At 38.5% G+C, this 21,074-nt stretch overlaps 1 protein-coding gene across 6 annotated transcripts in view; it reads left to right on the top strand.

Annotated features, from left to right (window-relative positions):
* Positions 1-21,074, top strand: part of shank3a (SH3 and multiple ankyrin repeat domains 3a) — a 400,804-nt gene that overhangs the window by 321,811 nt on the left and 57,919 nt on the right. For all 6 annotated transcript variants that reach the window (XM_055174823.2, XM_073853777.1, XM_073853775.1 and 3 more), the window contains one exon: positions 8,872-8,985. In XM_055174823.2, the coding sequence (XP_055030798.2) occupies positions 8,872-8,985 (114 nt within the window). The remainder of the gene's footprint in view (positions 1-8,871; positions 8,986-21,074) is intronic.

Here is a 21,074-nt window from a genome sequence, read left to right on the forward strand (position 1 = left end):
TACCAGTACAGACTGTATGTGTGAAAGGGACTAATGCAAACTGGCTTAAGATGTATAAAAGCTGTCTGATGAACTAAAAGATTTAACCATATCTGTTTTATAAGCAGTCTCTTAAATTTAATTGAAAGACACGACATCAACAAGCATACCTTAATCTCTTCAGGCATTTTCCTTTGATTACGGGACAATCAGCCCGAAGCCTTTTCCTATCAGGCATCTCTGATCATTCATGGCTTTCCCAGCAGGTGTGTGAGTTTTGCCTGCTGATCATATGCTATGACACTAACTGCAGGACACAGCAGCTCATTTTGTGCCTGTGCGATTGCATATGAGAGAGGGATTCAGCTGTATGCAAATGTCCAGCTTTCAAGAAAACATCCCGCTGGTAAAGATGGCAGTAATGAGGATGATGACAGAAATGCCTCTATGAAAGATTCCTTTGATTCTGAAGTGAGCACAAGTCACTCGATATTGCAGCCGCCGAGGTCTTTCACAGACTCGTGTTTTCAGCTTATTGCTTTCGTTAAGTGTTTCCGTTAGGAAATGGCTTTTTGATAAATGCTCGAAACGCAGGTCAAAGCACGCTCATGCACACGCTCGCCAGTAATGGGACTTGAGGAACCGGATGACTTCAGCTGCTCTGCTCCCTGCTTTTTACTTTCGTGTTTACTTTTATAGTTCATACTGACCTCACGTTCACATTCACCTTTATTTGTGCTCACACCCATTATGACTACATTTTTCATGTACACATTATGACTGTAGATCTGTCTTTTTGTTAATAAGCAAATTTATGAAAACTATAGAAATTTTGCGGCTCACCTTTTTTCCAGGCTTGTAATTACATTAATTCATGAGAACGGTTCTGTTTTTCCGGTCCGTGTTTACATTCAGTCAGCTTTTCTGCGTTTGGCATTTAGTTTTTTTTTCTTTAAGTGTCATTTTTAACTAATTATATATATAATATTTTCAGACTGCTGTGTTGTACCATTTAATTCTCCATTCACAATCGTTGCATATACAGTAGCATACAGTCCTGTTAGTAGTAGTGCAAAAATGAATGCACACAGTTTGATTGGCTTAGAGGAAAAATGAGTATTCCAGTGCATTAATGTAATTACAACAGCATTAAGGGCCGTTTCACGACATTATGTGTATTATTTATTACTTTTTATGAAGTGCTTATGCAATTACCCGGTAACAGGGAGACTAATGTCATTAGTGTGACCAGATGCTTTATGGGACTTTGCTTTAACCCGTCAATAATTTTGACATTTCAAGACAAAGAAAATAGTGGTTTGGTGCATTGTTATGCCTGAAACTGGTCATTTTTGCCATTCAGCATTTGCCATTTACCATCCGGTTTAATGAAAGTTTTTCAACAGCAGGATTCATTAGAGACAAATGATTCGATTTGATACACGCCGTCTTTATCCCAGAAGGAAGGGCTTAGCGCAGATAAGTGGCTTGGAAATTTCGATTCGCGGCTATCGTTCTATTTATATATAGAGAGAGAGAGCAACCCAGTTGATTAGCATGTGATTGACGTGTATACTTGAGTCAACTGGCGGTTCAGATTAAACTTTATTACATATCAAGTTAATAAGATGGTTAACCGAGCAGAACACGCACAGTTGCTCTAGTACACACACACATACGCACTTAATGTAGCACTAGGCTCATCTCATCTATTTACTGGTTGTGTTGAAGAGGACTTCACGTGTTCTTCATAGTGATTTTGGAGCGTGGCCATGCATGCACACATCAAAATAAAGTATAAAGTAAACAGACAGTCTTCTAAATAATTATTTATGGTTAGTAAATTTTAAAGTGGATTATTAAAATAAATCTAGTGAAGTCATTCATTATTTCTCATATTACAATATACATTGCAGAAAAACTAAAAAGTGCACAATATCTGAAAAATGCTTTGGAAAAGGGAATCGGGCCGACTACCAAAACACACTTGTAGCCAATCAACAGTAAGGGGTGTGTCTACTAACTGACATTGTTGCCTGGGTTGCGTATGTGTGGGGCGGGTCTATCAAAAGAAGGTCCAGATTCTATTGGGGTAGGGGCGTGTATATTTAGTTGATTTCAAATGTCAACATTGGCTTTCAGGCGCACAGGTATATTTGTAGCAATAACCAACAATACATTGTACGGGTCAAAATGAATAATTTGTCTTTGATATCAAAAACATTAGGATATTTTTTAAGATATTTTGTAAATTTCTTACTGTAAATATATCAAAATATTATTTTTGTGAGTGGATGCAGTTAAGGTCTTCATTTGGACAATTTTAAAGGCAGTTTTCTCGATTTTTTGCACCCTCATATTTCAGATTTTCAAATAGTTCCTTACAAACCATACATAAATGGAAAGATCATTTATTCAACTTTCAGATGATGTATAAATATCACCCTACTGAAAAATCCAGCTTATGCTGGATTTTTCAGTAGAGCAGTTTTAAAAAAATGTACCCTTGTAACTGGTTTTGTGGTCCAGGGTCACATATTGCAATATAATTTTTTTACGCAATATCATTTTGTACCCAATATTGTGCAGCCCTAAAGTAGCCTACTTACCTTAAATAATCATCAAAAGTTAATTCAAAAGAAATAATAAATTTCCTCAATTGTTGTATTGTAAAGCAAATTTTATTTGTACAGTGTAAGGTAGTATATTATTTATACTTTAATGAAGTTGATCATCATGTACACCTTTTTTATTTATGTCGGCTCAAATGAATTCTTACAGCATTTTTGCAGTAAAACAGTAAAAAATGTTACTGCATTAAAAAGCACACCTTTTTAAAAAATTATATCATGTTACTGTTTTGTACAGTATGTATTAGGGCTGTAACGATATATTGCGTGTCCCATTAAAAAGGCCTGTCTAAAATCGATTCTGCATCGCGATTCTGTGTTTCTATGGCGTTTTGGTCAGTAGGAAGTCCTTATCAATCTAAAATCATTATGAGTCGGAGTCGTTTATAACTCGTTAAACAAAATCATTAAAAATATTCTTTATTATCATTAAAATACCTGAAACAATCTGAAGAAAGGAGATATACATATTCCTGTAGACATTTCCTGGAATAAGCCGTTTCTCAATACCAAGTACGCCAAACTCGGACTTGTGTCCTTTGTAGTTCGAACTTGCAAGTTCAGACTCGGAAGAATGAACTCCTGACGCGAAATGCATTCTGGGAAACTTTGCTGTTATAAGTCCACACAAGTCTTCTCTGATGCATCCTCGATAAAATGGGCGGATCAAGAACACATCCGGGGATTTTATGTGAACTTGGGCTTGATGCAAACTTTCACAAGTCCACAAGAACGCAAGTACAGACAAGATGAGAAACAGCTATAGTGTTTGTAATGCTACTTCTTCTGTGGCACAATTGGAGTTTCTACACGAGAGCGCCCTCTGGCTTTTGGCTTTTTGTCCTCAATTGTTGTTTTCGTATTCTTGCCTCAGCTCGCTACATCATAATCACGTCACTACTAGAGCAAGCTCCTGATTTGTTAACGCGGCGAGAATATCCGCCAAAGTTCAGATTTTTCAACTTTGAAAAATAAACGAAACACTCAAATGGCACGTCATTCGCGCCTTCTCACGAATCGCGCCGTAGGATGTCTATCGCTTCCTTGCATTGAACATGTAAATCACTCGCACTTAAAGTTTCATTCGTGGCTGGTGTGAACACACCATTAAAGATGTTACAGCAGACTGAATTAGAGTATGTCTTACTGTAATTCAGTCTCATGTAACATCTTTAAAGAGTAACTTAACCCTAAACCAACTTTTTTTAGTTAATGATCTGTAAGAATGGGGCTTTATTAGTGCTGTTCATTGATTTGAGTAACTTTTTTGACATTTGGGTATAAAGTGTTTCAATGCTACAATATATGGTGTAAAAACGTCTTCAAGCTCACCACGCCCTTTTAACGATCTCACCACACAGTTGGTAGGAGCTCAGTTTGTCCCCTCTATCCCTGTTAGGGTCTGCCCACTTTTCTTGCATTTTTAAAATATTGCCTGTGGGTGGAGTCAGGCTCTGACTAGGGGTTTAGTTACTCTTTAAGCAGTTGTTTCATTCATGTTTGATTTGATTCAGTTGTATCAGTTACCTGTGAATGACCTCTTTAATGTGATTGTCTTTGTTGAATAACAACAGCGGTCTGCTTAATCCTAACAGGATGTCTCTGTTTACCCTATCCAACCATACATATTCACATCCGACATACACTGTCTCTTCATTTGTTGAAATTGTATTGTGTAAAGTTGTATAAACTGGCGTGCGGTGTGAATTAACAGTACTCACTTTCATCCTTGTTCAGACTGAAAGCTTTGTAGCTGATTATAATGAAGCGTTGTCATACTCTCTCATCAAATTCACACACTGACCCCTCTTTTCGGTAACAACAGTCCTTCTGTCAAGAGCTCGAAGTGGCCGCCTGCCTCCACCGGCTGCCGCTTGATGGTCAAGGACTGACGCTGAGAACTTGGCGAATGGTTTTCCCACGGTGCCATTTGCCAGCATGAGGAAAGGCCTGTTTCCAATATGTCAACCGTGTCCGAGCAGGCGGCGGTGTTGGAGAGGCCCGTCGGGTCTACTCCTGGTGCTTTGTAAACACTCTTGTGCGGGTTTCTTGAGGTTATGTATAACAAGTGCAGACTTAAAAGACTGAAGGAGGTTGTCAAGGCTGTCCCAAGTCTTCATTGACGCGCCATTCTTTGTAGTCGCTGTAGAGTAAACACTGACAGTAGCAGTTTAGTTGGACATGATATTTTGTACCTCTTTAAATGTGCCTACAATGAAAGTGTGAGAGTTTACTGTTAAAGATGAAGTGTGCAATTGTGTGAATGTTAGGTAAAGTGTCATTTTTAATATCAAAATACTTCTGTGCTTCACTGTGAGAGCTAATATGACTATTTTTTTATGCAATCCAAAATATAAAATAAAATAAATTCTGACTTACGTCTAGTTTAAACAATGACACAAGTTTGGGTTTTGGCTAGGGGATGTTGGCATTTTGTGTTGTGTTGGTATGTTATTTGTGCTGCGTCTGTGATGCTGCGTTCAGACTAGCCGCGGCAGAGGCGTCAAGCGTGTTTAGTCAATGTGAAGACGCGTTGACGCGCGTCTGGAGGTCTTGCGGCGCGAATGAGGCGTTTAGTGCGGTAGACCCGATTTCGACTCATTCGGGCATCTAGTTTGTGCGAATATAGCGATTGAGTATTGCTGCGGGAAACGCGCAAGGTGAAAAATGTGAACTTTGGTGGAAAAACACGCCGTGTTAACCAATCAGGAGCTTGCTCTAGTAGTGACGTGATTACAGAACGCGAGCTGAGTCGCAGAAGTCACTCCCATTACGCGAATTTCCACGTGAATGCCTCGATGACTAGAATTTCACGTGCGAATGAAGCAAGTAAACTCAAAATGTTCAAGCAGCAAACTAGACGCGGTAGACGCAAATTTTACGACCTCAAACGTGGCTGGTGTGAACCCACAGTAACACAGTTCTTAACTCAAATGTTCAAAAATAAAAGCTTTACTAATAACATGTGCATCTCGTATCTGCATGCATTTATAACCCTACAAGCCCCATTTGTACAAATGCTTACTTGTGACCAGTGGCGGCCAGTGACTTCTTTTTTTGAGGGAGCTCGATGCGAAGTTCGTCACAACATGTATGTAGCCCGTCATGTGTGTGGTTTGTGATTTCAAAATATGTGTTCTGCGCGTCGAGAGATCCTGTGTGCATCGCGTGTCTTAAGTGCTTGCTGCAGATGCGTCTAAAGGGTTTATGATAAAAGAAACGCTCACATTTGCCAGATACTCGCATAATCTCATGCGTAATCAGAGTTTACTGTTAAGGGAGTGTCTTGTGTGTATTTTGTGAACGTGAGTGTCTCTTTTATCACAAACGGTTTTGACACATGTGCAGCGGGCACTTATTTTGACAAAACACGTGATGCCCATGATTCAAATGACGCAACAAACACATATTTTGAAATCACAAGCAACACACATGACACTGCAAACACATATTTTGAATTTGCACCCCTCGAATGAGCAGTCAGGAGCCGCCACTGCTTGTGACATAAGCAGCAATGACATCATTTTATGTGTGTGCGTTAGTGTGCATGTGTGCAGCACTGAGGTGATAATATTCTAATGGTTATGCTGCTAGTAAGATCAACATTAAAACCACTTACTTCCTGCACAGAATTTTAAATCTCTTGTTAAAAAATGGACTATAATGGACTATAATTGGTTGGTTAAATTGGTCGTTCTTCCTCTCTTTCTCTGTGTGTGTGTGTGAAAAAGGAAGAATGGGTCGATTGGGGACACATCATTCGTTGGCCTTGTACATGCTAAAGCTGCACTTTCATTGTGATTACATTACAAGGGCGTGAGAAACAAATACTCCACTGAGAGACAAAACACACGGTCAGAGAGTGTGTTTAGCATACAGTATGTACTCATATGTGCACATGGGAAATTGGCACTCATTGAAAGTGCTTCTCCAGTTAAATATCTGGCTGATCATGAATGAGACCCACAGTGTATATATGTGGGTCTGTACATACACTTGCATTGTTGCTTATTGATTTCAGCCAATGGGAACAACAAAATTGCCACTTTACACGCACACCTTACACTTCGGACAAACATGCACGCTTGCACACGCAATGCTTTTATACTGCAGTATCCTAGCAACTACAATGCTAGGACTTGATACATGTGACTGTTTATGTTCGGTTGTCTGGTGCGGTCACCATATTTAATGGATTGCATCACTGTACTTTGCATTTTGTGTGGCCAACAATTTTGTTATTTTTCCTTTGGGCAGAATGTTCTGTACTAGTACCAGCATCTCAAAACATTCCTTACATCTGCTCTCTATCTTCAAGCCTTTATCCAAAAAGGTCTTCGGGTTGATACTGCTGAGATCATGCACACACAATCTTTAATACTCTAAAAATATTTTACTTGTAATATGAGTCATTTTTTAAAGTTTTAAGCTCATTCATGGACAACTTGTTCCCCAGGTACACATAAATACTTGACAGGCTGGTTTGGTATTATGTATGTCTGATCATTGAAGTACTGTGTTTATGCTACCCAGTCTCACAAAATTATGTACCTATAGTCACGTAATTTTTTTTATCTTTTTTGTGATACTTTCACATATTTCTGCGTTTTTTCATGATCGTATCACGTATTGGTTACTCAACTGCTTTTTCCTATTTTCAAACCATGTTCGCTTCGGTTTAGGGTTAGGTATTTGCATAAGGATGTCATTTTAAGTATTGGTTTATTCTATTTTTTCTGATTTATTTTTAAAATGTTCTACATTTTAAACCATTGTCGCCTGGCGTTAGGGTTAGAGTTGGGTTTGGGTAAGGATGTCATTTTATGTAAATCTAACCCTAAACCAAAGCGGCCATAGACTGTAAAAAAAAGATGGCTGACGCCCGTTCGCCCCCGTACGTGTCGTGATACGTTGTCATGAGCGTTTCGGTCCCCCCTGGCAATTCAGTCTCCCCTAGGACCCCGATTTGTACCTAGCACTAATGCCTGTTCAAAAATTTGTCATTGCGATATCTCGTCTGCGTTAGCGGTCTAGAAAGCTAATTAGGTTGTACAAAATAGAAACATACACATTTTTTTAAGTAAAAGTTAACCAAAAAATAATATAATAAACTAATATTCATGTTGCAGACACGTCAGTACTTTTGTGTCATCATCTGTTTTACAATACTTTTATTTTTGTAAATTATTAACATACCTTACGAAAAGTATTTTTTAATAGTAAAAGTGTAGAAATCATGGCTTGTAAACTATAATTTTAATGTGTGATTCAGCTATGTAGTAATCATGTTTTGTATAAGTAATTTATTAACTTTACACAGTACAAAAGTGGAAAGGGTACTGTATAATAATCTAAATAATAAAATGACACAAGCAATGTGTAGATCTCCCACATATAGCCTCATTTATATACTACTACTGTATATGAAACATATAATTTAAAAGACATCAATTGTAATTATAACAACATTATAACTACATAAATCATAATGCGATTTTGTAGGAATTGTAATAAGGCGCTAAGAAAACTACCCATGAGGAGTTTTTTCAGCCAATTGAATCACGCGGGGGTCCTAGGGGAGAACGAATTGCTGGGGGGACCGAATTGCTCATGACAACAGCACTGACATCTTGGGTCTTGAGTCTGCACAGTAGCGATTTCGGGACCAGTCATGCGCAGTAGTGGGCAGGAATTAAAGCCACGAAATCAAGGCCCCGCGCTCGCTCTCGCAGAATGCGCATATCACAGCTGTCAATCATGACGTCACACCACCGTTTTAATTGCATTAAATAACTAACTAAAAACAAACTTATTTTAAAAACAAACACTTGAATTTACATTAGCATGATAAAAACTACAGTAAATGATAGAAACCAGCATCGGAAAAAAAGATAATTGAAGTGTACTTAAATTGTTTAGTTGGTCTCAAGTCCCATTGAATAACATGGGGGAGGCGGGGTTTATGACCTACACTAGGACCACTCACTGGGGGGCGATTGAGACGTTTTGGCTTCACTTTTTAGGGTTTGGAAGTGACAATGGTAAGACAATAGGGACAAAACAGTTGAGTAACCAATACGTGACAATGACACATAAACAGAAATTTGTGATGCGATCACGAAAAAACACGGAAATTTGTGACAGTATCACGAAAAAAGAAAAAAAAATGATGTGACTATAGGTACGTATTTTCGTGAGACTGGGCTGGTTTATGACATGGAGCGTCTCATTCTCTTTGTCTTTCGCTCTCTTTCTTTCACAGTGTTAAGTATAGGAGAAGGTGGGTTCTGGGAGGGCACGGTAAAAGGGAGAACCGGCTGGTTTCCTGCAGAATGTGTGGAGGAGGTCCAGATGAGACAGTTTGATCCTCGACTTGGTAAGCAAACGTAAACACATCAACTATGTCTATCTATCTATCTATCTATCTATCTATCTATCTATCTATCTATCTATCTATCTATCTATCTATCTATCTATCTATCTATCTATCTATCTATCCATCTATCCATCTATCCAGCAAGTGTCTCATCTATATACTCTTTTTGAAGATGTTTGTCATTTTTCTGTACTGCGTTCTGGCAGGCTGGTGTCTCTACTAAACATCCCATTTAAATGCATCGGGAGAGTGTGAGAAAATGACATGAAAAATTCCCACACTTTTTCTTTTTTAACAAAAGCAAGGCATATGTCCAATAATTCACACGCACACACACAAAACAGAGGTTAAAGGGGAGCTCAGTTTGATGTATAGTCTCCATCCCTTGAGAGCTTTCTAGAAATGAAAGATCTAATGATGCCAGGAAACCACTTTTACGCCGCTATAGATGTGACTTTTTGCATGAGCACAAGGGTGTTTTCCCATTAACAAAAATGTGTTTTATAGCTGAAAGAGTGCGTGGAGATTGTAGCCCAATATAGCAAGGTTGATTGAATTAGATATTTACCTGAAAGAGCCTGTATTATGTTGCTAAAAACAACATTGTTTTCCATATGCCTCCTAGCTCCTCTATGCCCTGCCTCTCTGAAACGCATTGATTTTGTAAAAAGCTCATCAATCTGAAAGGTACGATGTGCTCCGATTGGCCCGCTATCCAATGCATTGTGATTGGCCGAATACCTCTAGCCTTCCGCGGAAATGTGACACTCACCATGTTTAAAGATCAGCTCCCAATACGAGTAGCAAATTTAAAAATATATGAAAATATACACTTACAGGCCGTGAGTCAAAAGTGGGCAGAGTTATGATAATGTGCATAGAGTAAACCATTGCCAACAATCCTTACGTTCATTGTAATCCTAAAAAACAGATTTCAGTTAAATATGATAACTTGCATCATTGTAGACTTTGGGATTTGTACCTTTGCAAATCGTTAATGCGTACTAACACACACCAAAGGAAATCATGAATGGGATAATAAAAATTGGCTTTTTAAAACCAATTATTTAGATGTTACCACATAAAGTACTTGTACTTTTGGGGCTTGTTTTATCGTTTCTACAGTAGCACACTGATCAGATCATGTCTGCTGGTGGTGATAAATGATGGCATAATTATGCTGTTATTAAAATAAGATTTCCTATTGCTATCATACAAGTATTTCTTTACATTTGGGTGTAGCATAGTGCTTAGGTTAATTTGGGCTTTCCCTGTGTCTCAAAATAAACTCAGACAAGAGTAATACAATTACAGAAAACAACAATCTGCATGTTAAATGCAACGCAAAAATTACGTTCCCCCCTCTGCAATTTCTTTAGATGTGTGTGAACACAGTTTTGTTTTTTAATCATTTTACAAACTCTTAAATAAGGTTCAACCAAGCGTGCCGCACAAGCCCTGAAAAGTGAAGCCAAAACGTCTCGATCGCCCCCCAGTGACGGGTCCCAGTATAGGTCATGATCCCTCAGCGTCGGATATAGACGAAAGGGAATCCCGGAAGGTGATGCCGTCACGTTATGCGACGATCGGCAGGATCATGCCGCTTCTGGGCGGTAACTAATCAATTTTTGTTCCAAATTTTTTACCATTGTCGCTTGGGGTTGGGGTTAGAACGACTTTCTGTTACATAAAATTACATCCTAACCCAAACCCAACTCTAACCCTAACCCCAAGCGACAATGGTTTAAAAATCAGAAGACAAAAAGTATAAACCAATACAGACATCCTAACCCAAACCGGAACTCTAACCCCAACCCCAAGCAACAGTGGCTTAAAAATCAGAAGACAAAAAGTATAAACAAACTGACATCCAAACCCCAAATCTAACCCCAACCCCAAGCGACAATGGTTTAAAAATTGGAAAAAAATTGAGTAGTTACCGTCCAGAAGCGGCATGATCCTGCCGATCGTCGCATAACGTGACGGCATCACCTTCCGGGATTCCCTTTCTTCTATATCCGACGCTGAGGGATTAGCATGAAAGCAACTGAGTTCCCATTTCGTCGATATAGTGACGCATAGGGGCACCCTTCGGGTCTTCATACTGACGCTGAAGGCGTTTGGACATGCTTCAGATTTTGACGCCTTGGGAAGTGAAAATGTGTTGGAGATTTACATGCAGATCAACATTCACAACGTGAAATGTTGCAAACTAGACGGAAGCAGTTATCAGGAAATTATAAATGAGATGCATAAACAATGCTGGGCGTGCTGTATTGAGGACGCGTGTGTCATGGCAACATGAAGTTGGTTCAACTCTTTAAAATGAGGGATTTACATGCAGATCAACATTCACAACGTGAAATGTTGCAAACTAGACGGAAGCAGTTATCAGGAAATTATAAATGAGATGCATAAACAATGCTGGGCGTGCTGTATTGAGGACGCATGTGTCATGGCAACATGAAGTTGGTTCAACTCTTTAAAATGAGGGATTTACATGCAGATCAACATTTACGACATAAAATGTCATCAAACTGGTAAGTTAGCTCGTCAATACCGCACTGAAGCGGAGATCATTCAGCAGCATAAAGAATTTTGGGTCACATGCTCATTTGAGCTTATAATAAACAAAAATGCCCACGCGTCATCCCAACAAGATATATCGTTCAGCTCCTCAAAACAGGGGCTTTAAGTGCATATTAACAATCACGATGAGAAATGTATGAAAACTGGATTAAAGCAGAGATCAGGGAGCTCGTCAAATATCTACTCTGAAGCTAAGATCATTCACCAGCATAGAACGGCACGTTACGCAAAATGCACGTGAGTGATTTTGGGAGAGAGAAATAATAAATAATATGCAAACTTCAGACGCTGCGTAGAAGAAAGTGCAGGACTTTAATCAGGTCACGTGTCTTTCCGGGACCTTGCAGATTCCGGCAAGTCATTGGCAGTGTGAATGAACAAAAAAATTAAACGATCCCCAAAAAATCCAGGGTGTATTTTCCGGAATGTCTGTGTGAAAAGGGCTAAACAGACAGTTTCTGGAGCTGTCCAGCACAACCGTTGCTGAAGCCCGAGTAAGATTCAGCACCAGTTGTGCTGGACAGCTCCAGAAACTGTTCTGGTCTGAAACTGAAGGCTGATTCACTGCATGGCTGACTTCATGTGAATGTGTGTGTTTGTACTGTATCTGCACACTGTAATTTCCATTATCTCTTCTTTAAAACCATTACCACCAGGAGGCCTGTATTAGGATTGCGTAATCATGAGTGCATCTGTTCGTGTGCATGTGATGCAATGCGTCCGAGCCAACACTAGTCAACAGCTATCGGTCAATTAAACAATGTGTGAAGACAAACCCGTCGTCTGTCAATCTCTATCAAGAGCCATGAGATTGAAAATGAGAGCATGTGTGTGTGTCTTTGTGTGTTAGCGTTTATCCAGCAATAACAGATGAAAGCTTTTCGAAAGTGGAGGCAATATGTTTCGCCCCAGTGAAGCGAGGAAGACAGCCCTGTGTGCAATTAACTTACCCAAACAAATCCCTTTATGTGCTTTGATTGTGTGTTTGACTGTGTATGCACAAAAATACATGTTTGTGCATATGCATGTGTGTGTATAAATGCACATGCACACAGATGTCTGCAATGTTAACTAAGGAGTGTTTATTTCAGGGTGTGTGTGTGTTAACATTGATTACTAAACCGATATCAGTCACGCATGTCAAATTGTGAAGCTTAACTAATGTTCTTTCAGATTGCTTTCAGCGCGCATTGCTGTGTCGTGACTTCTAGTAACATCGCTTTCAATCTCTCTCTCTCTCTCTCTCTCTCTCTCTCTAAACTTGATCTGCATCTTACTCTCTAGGTTTAACAAAATATTCTTATTTAAAAGAACTTTAAAGTATATACTCTTTATTGTTCACTCTATGCAACCCTGTTACTGTCCCACGCAGCTGATACCGTATGGAATACCCGCACCCTGTTTAGTATGCAGTACAGCTAGTGTAGATTGCATTTATACACGCGCACAAACACGCTGGAATTTCCATCAGTGCTGTGCTGCAGTGAAGCGGGAATCTATGGACATGTCTGGAATCAGTAAATACTACAGATCCCCACAGACCCGCATACCTACACATTCTCTCTCTCTTTCTCTCTCTGTCTCTCTCCCCGCCCAAGCCTCAGTCGATGAGTCATTCTTCTGTGAATCACCCAAATAGTTTGGTTGCTATTTTTAGGCTCATTTATGGGTCTGGGTGCAGAAACTCCCTCTTTTTTTTGCTGTCTAGTGTTTGATGTTGTTTTAGCAGACTCTCTTTCTCTCTCTTTCTCCTTTCTCATTCTTTTCATGTACACAGCAGCCCATAGGAATGAAATATCACTCATTATTGGAGCTCTCTAAAGGTGCATTGCATAGTCGTTTCTATTACTTCAATTCCAGAGTCAAACAAGTTTCTAATACTCTGTTCATCACCCACCCCAAACCCACGCCGAAGTAAATACATCATGTCTATTTGTACCTCTTTAATACAAAAGCAAGCATTTTTGTTGACATTCATTGTGCAGAAATAACACAATTCATCTTAAATATCATAAGTTGTTTCTTTTGGGGAAACCCACAAAAAAGAAACACTTCAGCTTCCACGCACCAAAGCACCACTCCAATTTTCTTAAAAAAAAAAAAAATTATGGTAACACTTTACTTAAAGGGGTGTTCATAAGACGGACATGAAGCCTTCTTCATGTTTATGACACGTGTTTATGGAGATTTTATGCACATTTATGACAACTTTCATTAAGTGTCATTTGCTCAATTATGTCATTTTTTAATTCAAAGATGACATTGTTTGAGATGTCTTTGTTATGACAACTTGACATAAACCAATACATCATAACTTGTCATAAATCTGTCATAAACATGACATAGCAGAATAATTTTCAAACTTAAAGGAATAGTCTACTCATTTTCAATATTAAAATATGTTATTACCTTAACTAAGAACTGTTGAATCATCCCTCTATCATCTGTGTGTGTGCATGTAAGCGCTGGAGCACGCTGCGACGCTAGGATAGCATTTAGCTTAGCCCCATTCATTCAATGGTACCATTTAGAGATAAAGTTAGAAGTGACCAAACACATCAACGTTTTTCCTATTTAAGATGAGTAGTTATACGAGCAAGTTTGGTGGTACAAAATAAAACATAGCGCTTTTCTAAGCGGATTTAAAAAAGTAACTATATTTTATGGCGTAATAGCACTTTTGGGAGTACTTCGACTCGGCGCAGTAACACCCTCCCTCTCCCATTATGAGAGTGAGAAGGGGAGCGGACTTTTCAGGCGAGTCGAAGTACTCCCAAAAGTGCTATTACGCCATAAAATATAGTTCCTCTTTTAAATCCGCTTAGAAAAGCGCTACGTTTTATTTTGTACCACCAAACTTGCTCGTATAACTACTCGTCTTAAATAGGAAAAACGTTGATGTGTTTGGTCACTTCTAACTTTATCTCTAAATGGTACCATTGAATGAATGGGGCTAAGCTAAATGCTATCGTAGCGTCGCAGCGCGCTCCATCGCTTACGTGCACACACACAGATGATAGAGGGATGATTCAACAGTTCTTAGTTAAGGTAATAACATATTTTAATATTGAAAATGAGTAGACTATTCCTTTAAGGAACTTCCTAGCTTAATGGGTTAACATTACATTAAACTGTCATTTAATACTATATCAAATCAATTTAAATACCTTCACAAAATCCAACAGACACGTCAAAATATTAATCTCACAAAATTTCGTTATATAGTCATGTAATTTTTTGATAATTTTCGTAGCATAGACATTATCTGCATGAAATACGTTGGATGACTACGTCTGCTAAAATGTGCATTAACGACACTTCACAAAATCGTGTTTCCCATAATGCACTGTGCATTGCAAGACTAACAGAAGTAATACGAATTTAAAGGGATAGTTTACGCAAAAATTTGTCATCATGTACTCGCCTCATCATTTTTTGATAATTTTTTTATAGAGTTTACGCCTTTTTTCATGACGCCAGGCGACATATAAAAAAATACATCAGAAAAAATAGTATAAACAAATGTATAAAGTGACATTCGAATGCAAGCACCAAATCTAACCCTAAACCGAAGCGACAATGGTTTAAAAACATGAATTCATTATACGATCACAAAAAAACACGGAAATTCGTGATAATATCACGAAAAAAGAATAAAAAAATTACGTGACTATATCACAAAACCTTGTGAGACTGGGTAGAAATATTACACTTAGCTTTATGTATGCGCTTAATATATAAAAAACTAACTGAAAAAAAACGGACATTTTTTGACATGGAAGAAAAAACTAACAAAACATTTAAATAATTTAATTAATTAATGTAATGTAATTAACTGTTTTTCCAGCAGCACCCAACGCTGCATGGCTTAATCCATTATTGTACTGTTTTCATTTAATTTTAGGTGAATCGGTCTCCAAATACAATAAAATATAATTTTATTAATTTCAATTACTATTATTATTGTTATTATTATTATTATTATTATTATTGAATCATTGATTTTATTTCTTAAACACCTGGAGGAAACTTAAAAAATCTCATTATGAACTAAAGAATATTCATGACGTTGTTATAAAACAATTTGACAGAGTATTAACACTTAATGACATTTTAATGACGAATTTAATTTGTATCACTGGTAAAAAGTGGTCAGTTACATTGTCTTGGTAATGTCAAGTTGTCATTACAAGTTCTGATGTATTGGTTAATGTCAAGTTGTCATAACAAAGATATCTCAAACAATGTCATCTTTGCAATAAAATGACATAATTGAACGAATGACACTTAATGACAGTTGTCATAAATGTGCATATAATCTCATTCAATGACAGTTGTCATGTCAGTCTTATGAACACCCTTCAAGTAAAGTGTTACCAAAATTATTTAAAATTTATTTTTGTATAATGTGTACATAATCCTGATATTCATATGTTATGTTTTTATATAGAAAAATGTGATTGTAATCAAGAGTCTTTTCCTAAACACACATACATTTAGTTTAAATTACAGTTTATAAATTGAGGTCTCGTGTGTTAATAATTAAAGATCCAATCTTGCAAAATAAATTATTTACATTTACGGTAAAGACCCTCATTCAACCATAGGGCCTATACTGTTTACAAGAAAGTGACATTTTAAAAGAATATGGAGGTTTTACAGTAGGAATATAGTATGCACTTCTTATTATCGTATTTAATACCATGGTGATAATAAGATTGTACCATGCATGATATGTCTTATCAATTGCAGGATATATGAAATTATATTTGATCAATGGACTGTCAGATTAGCAAACATTAATTCTGATTGTGTGTGTAAATGTTTGTTTCATGCTGATGTGCAACAGACAGGGAGAAAAAAATTTCTTTCTTTATTATTACACATTTGATCAATATTGCAAGTTATTATGGCTTTCAAAATCACCCTTCTCGATAAAATAAAACATTGAAGTAGACTAATGTTAATGTGATATATGTGTGAACCTCATTGTGGATGTCTGGTCATAAAGTCTGACCAAATTTTGGAAAGTGAGAATGATGAAAGTAAGAAAGCATCTTGATGTTATGGCACAGTAGGTTAAGTGTTAATGGTATATGTGCTGTATCAGGTGTATTGATTATTCTGTAAGTTGCTTATCTCAGCAGATGGACAACATTGAATAGCGGGCATACATGAACCTTATACACACTTTCGTGTAGCTGTCTAAATGAGTGCATGTTTTCTGTTGTTTCCTTATATAGATTATAATGAAATACACATACCTATAAATGAAAGCCCTTTAAGCATTTCTGAATCATTTCTGCCTTTGAAACCCTATTTGAAGTGATGTTTTCTCTGATTTGCTTCACTTCACTTATCCACACACAAAGTTGTTTAATTTTGTGCTCATACTAAGACTCACAGACATTTGAGGCAATAGTTTAACTCATATAAGATACATGTAGTAGTTATTTTTTTTTTTCACATACTGTATACATACTGTCAGAAAAAAAGTAAAAAAAAACATTCTGTCATAGGGGATGGTACCCTCAGGGGTTTATTTTTGTACATTTATGGATATTCAACACATAAATGTTGTACCTTTTTGGGTACAATATATACCCTAAGGACCCATTTTGTACCTTTAACTCTTTCCCCGCCAGCGTTTTTAAAAAAAGTTGCCAGCCAGCGCCATCATTTTTCATGATTTTCACAAAAGTTTAATGCCTTCCAGAAAATGTTCTTCTTTAAATATATAAACAAATAATACATCAAATTAAAGCTGCAAGCAGCGATGGAAGGGCCCTCGCACGCATGTGCACTGCCACCCTATGGCATTAGTAAAGCGGTGAACCAGGGGGATAAGAATTAAAGTGGGTAAATATAGGTGGATATTCAAAGGAAATGTGATGTGCCACAACGCCTGTGTGCAGTAGGTGGCGCTGTGACTGTACCTGATTATTGTTATATTGACGTGTTCAGGCCGGGACCCTTATGAAACGTGTGAAGTCAGGGGCAGATCGGACCATGTATGTATGAATTACAACAGCTTCCTGTTTCATAGCGAAACATCACACTTTGCCAGGCTGCCACGGACACGCCCTTCAACGAAAAGTCAAGATCTTCGCTAATTATCATCGCAAAGGGCTTAAGATCAGTCTGACCAGATATGATGATGATTTGATTTAATCTCTAAGAGCAGTAAATCAGAGCGTAAAACATGGTATTTCCTCCTACCTCTAGGTGGGGCTATGAGTGAAGTTGAATATTGGCATTGAAATGTGTTCAGGCCAAGACCCTTATCAAACTTGTGAAGCATGGGGCAGATTGGACATTGTATGCCTTAGTTATAAAAACTTCCTGTTTCATGGCGAAAATGCTGAACTTTGTCAGGCCGCCACGGACACACCCTCCAACGAAATGTCAAAAGCTCCGCAATTTAACATCGCAAAGGCCTTTAGATGAGATTGACCAAATATGATGACGATCTGATAAAATCTGTAGGAGGAGTTCGTTAAAGTACGAAGCATGAAAATGACAAAATTTGCACAGAAATCACAGCAAAAATTCAAAATGGCCGACTTCCTGTGGGGTTTAGAGTTTAGCTTCAAGAGACTTTTTTGTACGTTTTGGGGTGATAGATTATCCTACCAAATTTCGTATCTGTATGTTTTTCGTAGTGGGGGGGCTGTTCTCTTGAAATTTTGCAGGTGGCGCTATCGAGCCATTTTTAAACGCCCACTTCTGACGCCTATACTACATGTAAATTTTCGCCACTTCTGACGCGTGTGCAAATTTTCATGAGTTTTCGAGTATGTTTAGCCCCTCAAAAATGCGATCAATTTCGGAGAAGAAGAATAAGAATAATAATTAAAGCTGCAAGCAGCGATGGAAGGGCCCTCGCACGCATGTGCACCGCTACCCTATGGCATTAGTAAAGCAGTAAACCAGGGGGGTATGATTTAAATTGGATAAATACAGGTGGATATTCAAAGGGAAACTGATGTGCCACACCGCCTGTGTGCAGCAGGTGGCGCTATGGCGGTACCTGATTATTGTTATATTGACGTGTTCAGGCCGGGACCCTTATCAAACTTGTGAAGTCGCGGGCAGATTGGATAATGTATGCCTGAATTACAACAGCTTCCTGTTTCATGGCGAAATATCACACTTTGCCAGGCTGCCACGGACACGCCCTTCAAGGAAAAGTCAAGATCTTCGCAATTTATCACCGCAAAGGGCTTAACATCAGTCTGACCAAATATGATGATGATTTGATTAAATCTCTAAGAGCAGTAAATCACAGAGTAAAACATGGCATTTCCTGCTACCTCTAGGTGGCGCTATGACTGATGTTGAATATTGGCATTAAAATGTGTTCAGGCCAAGACTCTTATCTAACATGTGAAGTGTGTGGCAGATTGGACATTGTATGCCTGAGTTATAACAACTTCCTGTTTCATGGCGAAAATGCCGAACTTTGGCAGGCCGCCACGGACACACCCTCCAGCGAAAAGTCAAGATCTCCGCAATTTAGCATCGCAAAGGCCTTTAGATGAGACTGACCAAATATGATAATGATCGGATTAAATCTCTAGGAGGAGTTCGTTAAAGTACGACGCTTGGAAATGTCAAAAAATGACAGAAAAAATTCAAAATGGCCGACTTCCTGTGGGGTTTAGAGCTTCGCTCCAAGAGACTTTTTTGTAGGTCTTGGGGTGATAGATGATCCTACCAAATTTCGTATCTGTACGTTTTTCGTAGTGGGGGGGCTGTTCTCTTGAAATTTTGCAGGTGGCGCTATCGAGCCATTTCTACACGCCCACTTCTGACGCCTATACTACATGTAAATTTTCGCCACTTCTGACGCGTGTGCAAATTTTCATGAGTTTTCGGGTATGTTTAGGCCTTCAAAAATGCGATTCATTTCGGAATATAATAATAATAATAATAAATATAGCTGCAAGCAGCGATGGCGGGCCCTCGCACGTTATTTTACCGCTACACGGTGCCTTCGAGAAAACGATGCACGGTGGGCATGTGCATCAAGTGGGTAAATATCAGTGGAATATTTCATGTTGCTACTGACCCATTTAGGTACAGTAGGTAAAAGAAACCCCATATTTTAGACAAACGGGGGCGCTAGTTAGCCACCAAATAGACACGCCTTTATCTGACGTTTTTGTCAACACTTTACAGCCGAAAACTCTGATGTGTGTGCCAAATTTAAAGTTCAACTAAGCACGCCAAGAGCCTTAAACATGCCTGAAATTAAAGTAAAGTTTGACGTGTTGCCATGGGAACAGCGTTCGAGATGTCAAAAATTCCTTCGCAATTTATCATCTACAATGTCTCGGCATCATGTTAACCACTTCTCGTGTCAATCATATTATTTCCTCAGGAGGAGTATTTAAAAGTTTACCGCATGCAGCAGTAAGGTTTAAATATGCCGTAAAAATGAAAGTAAAGTTTGACAGGTTGCCATGGGAACAGCGTTTGAGATATCAAAAATCCCTTCGCAAATTATCATCTACAATGTCTCGGTATCATGTTGACCACTTCTCGTGTCAATCGCATGAAAATCCTAGAAGGAGTATTTAAAAGTTAACTGCATGAAACTGAAAGGCTTAAATATGCCTTTAAAATGAAAGTAAAGTTTGACGCGTTGCCATGGGAACAGCGTTTGAGATATCAAAAATCCCTTCGCAATTTATCATCTACAATGTCTCGGCATCATGTTGACCACTTTTGGTGTCAATCGCATGAAAATCCTAGAAGGAGTATGTAAAAGAACATCGCATGGAACTTTAAAAAAAATCCAGCTTTGTGACTGACACACTTCCTGGCGCCTGGTGGTGGCACTATACCCGGGAGTCACAATAGGCACATCGATGTGATCGGAATCTTCAGATGAACAAACACCCCGCGTGTCATTACAATAAGACATTTTTTGCCTTAGATATTAGACACTTCCTGTTTCTCTGATTTCGCCACAACTTTGTCGCCTCGCCATGGCAGAACCGTTCGAGATATCAAAAATCCCTTCGCAATTTAGCAAGTCCAATGTCTCGACATCATGATCACCACGTTTGGTGTCAATCCCATGAATCCCCTGTGAGGAGTATTTAAAAGTTCACCATATGCATTTATTAAACAATCCAAAATAGCCGACTTCCTGTTGGGCGGAGCTAAAATGTTAGAGGGTGAAAGTTGTTCGGGTCGATGAGATCTATATGCGTACCAACTCTCGTACATGTGCGTACATGTTTGCCCGATCTGTGCCCCAATGTTTGTTTTTGCATTACAGGGGGCGCTACAGAGCTCCCTTGCCACGCCCGAGTTCCAGCCTTTGATGGGTCCTAATGGCGGACGATTCTGACATCTCTGCCAATTTTCAAGAGTTTTTGAGTATGTTAAGGCCCCCAAATTGCCCCGAAACGTAAAAAAAAAATAAAAAAAATAATAATAATAATAAATCCGAGCAAAAACAATAGGGCTTCGCACCTACGGTGCAGGCC

The sequence above is a fragment of the Misgurnus anguillicaudatus genome, chromosome 15 (assembly GCF_027580225.2).
Source record: "Misgurnus anguillicaudatus chromosome 15, ASM2758022v2, whole genome shotgun sequence".
Lineage (NCBI taxonomy): Eukaryota > Metazoa > Chordata > Actinopteri > Cypriniformes > Cobitidae > Misgurnus > Misgurnus anguillicaudatus.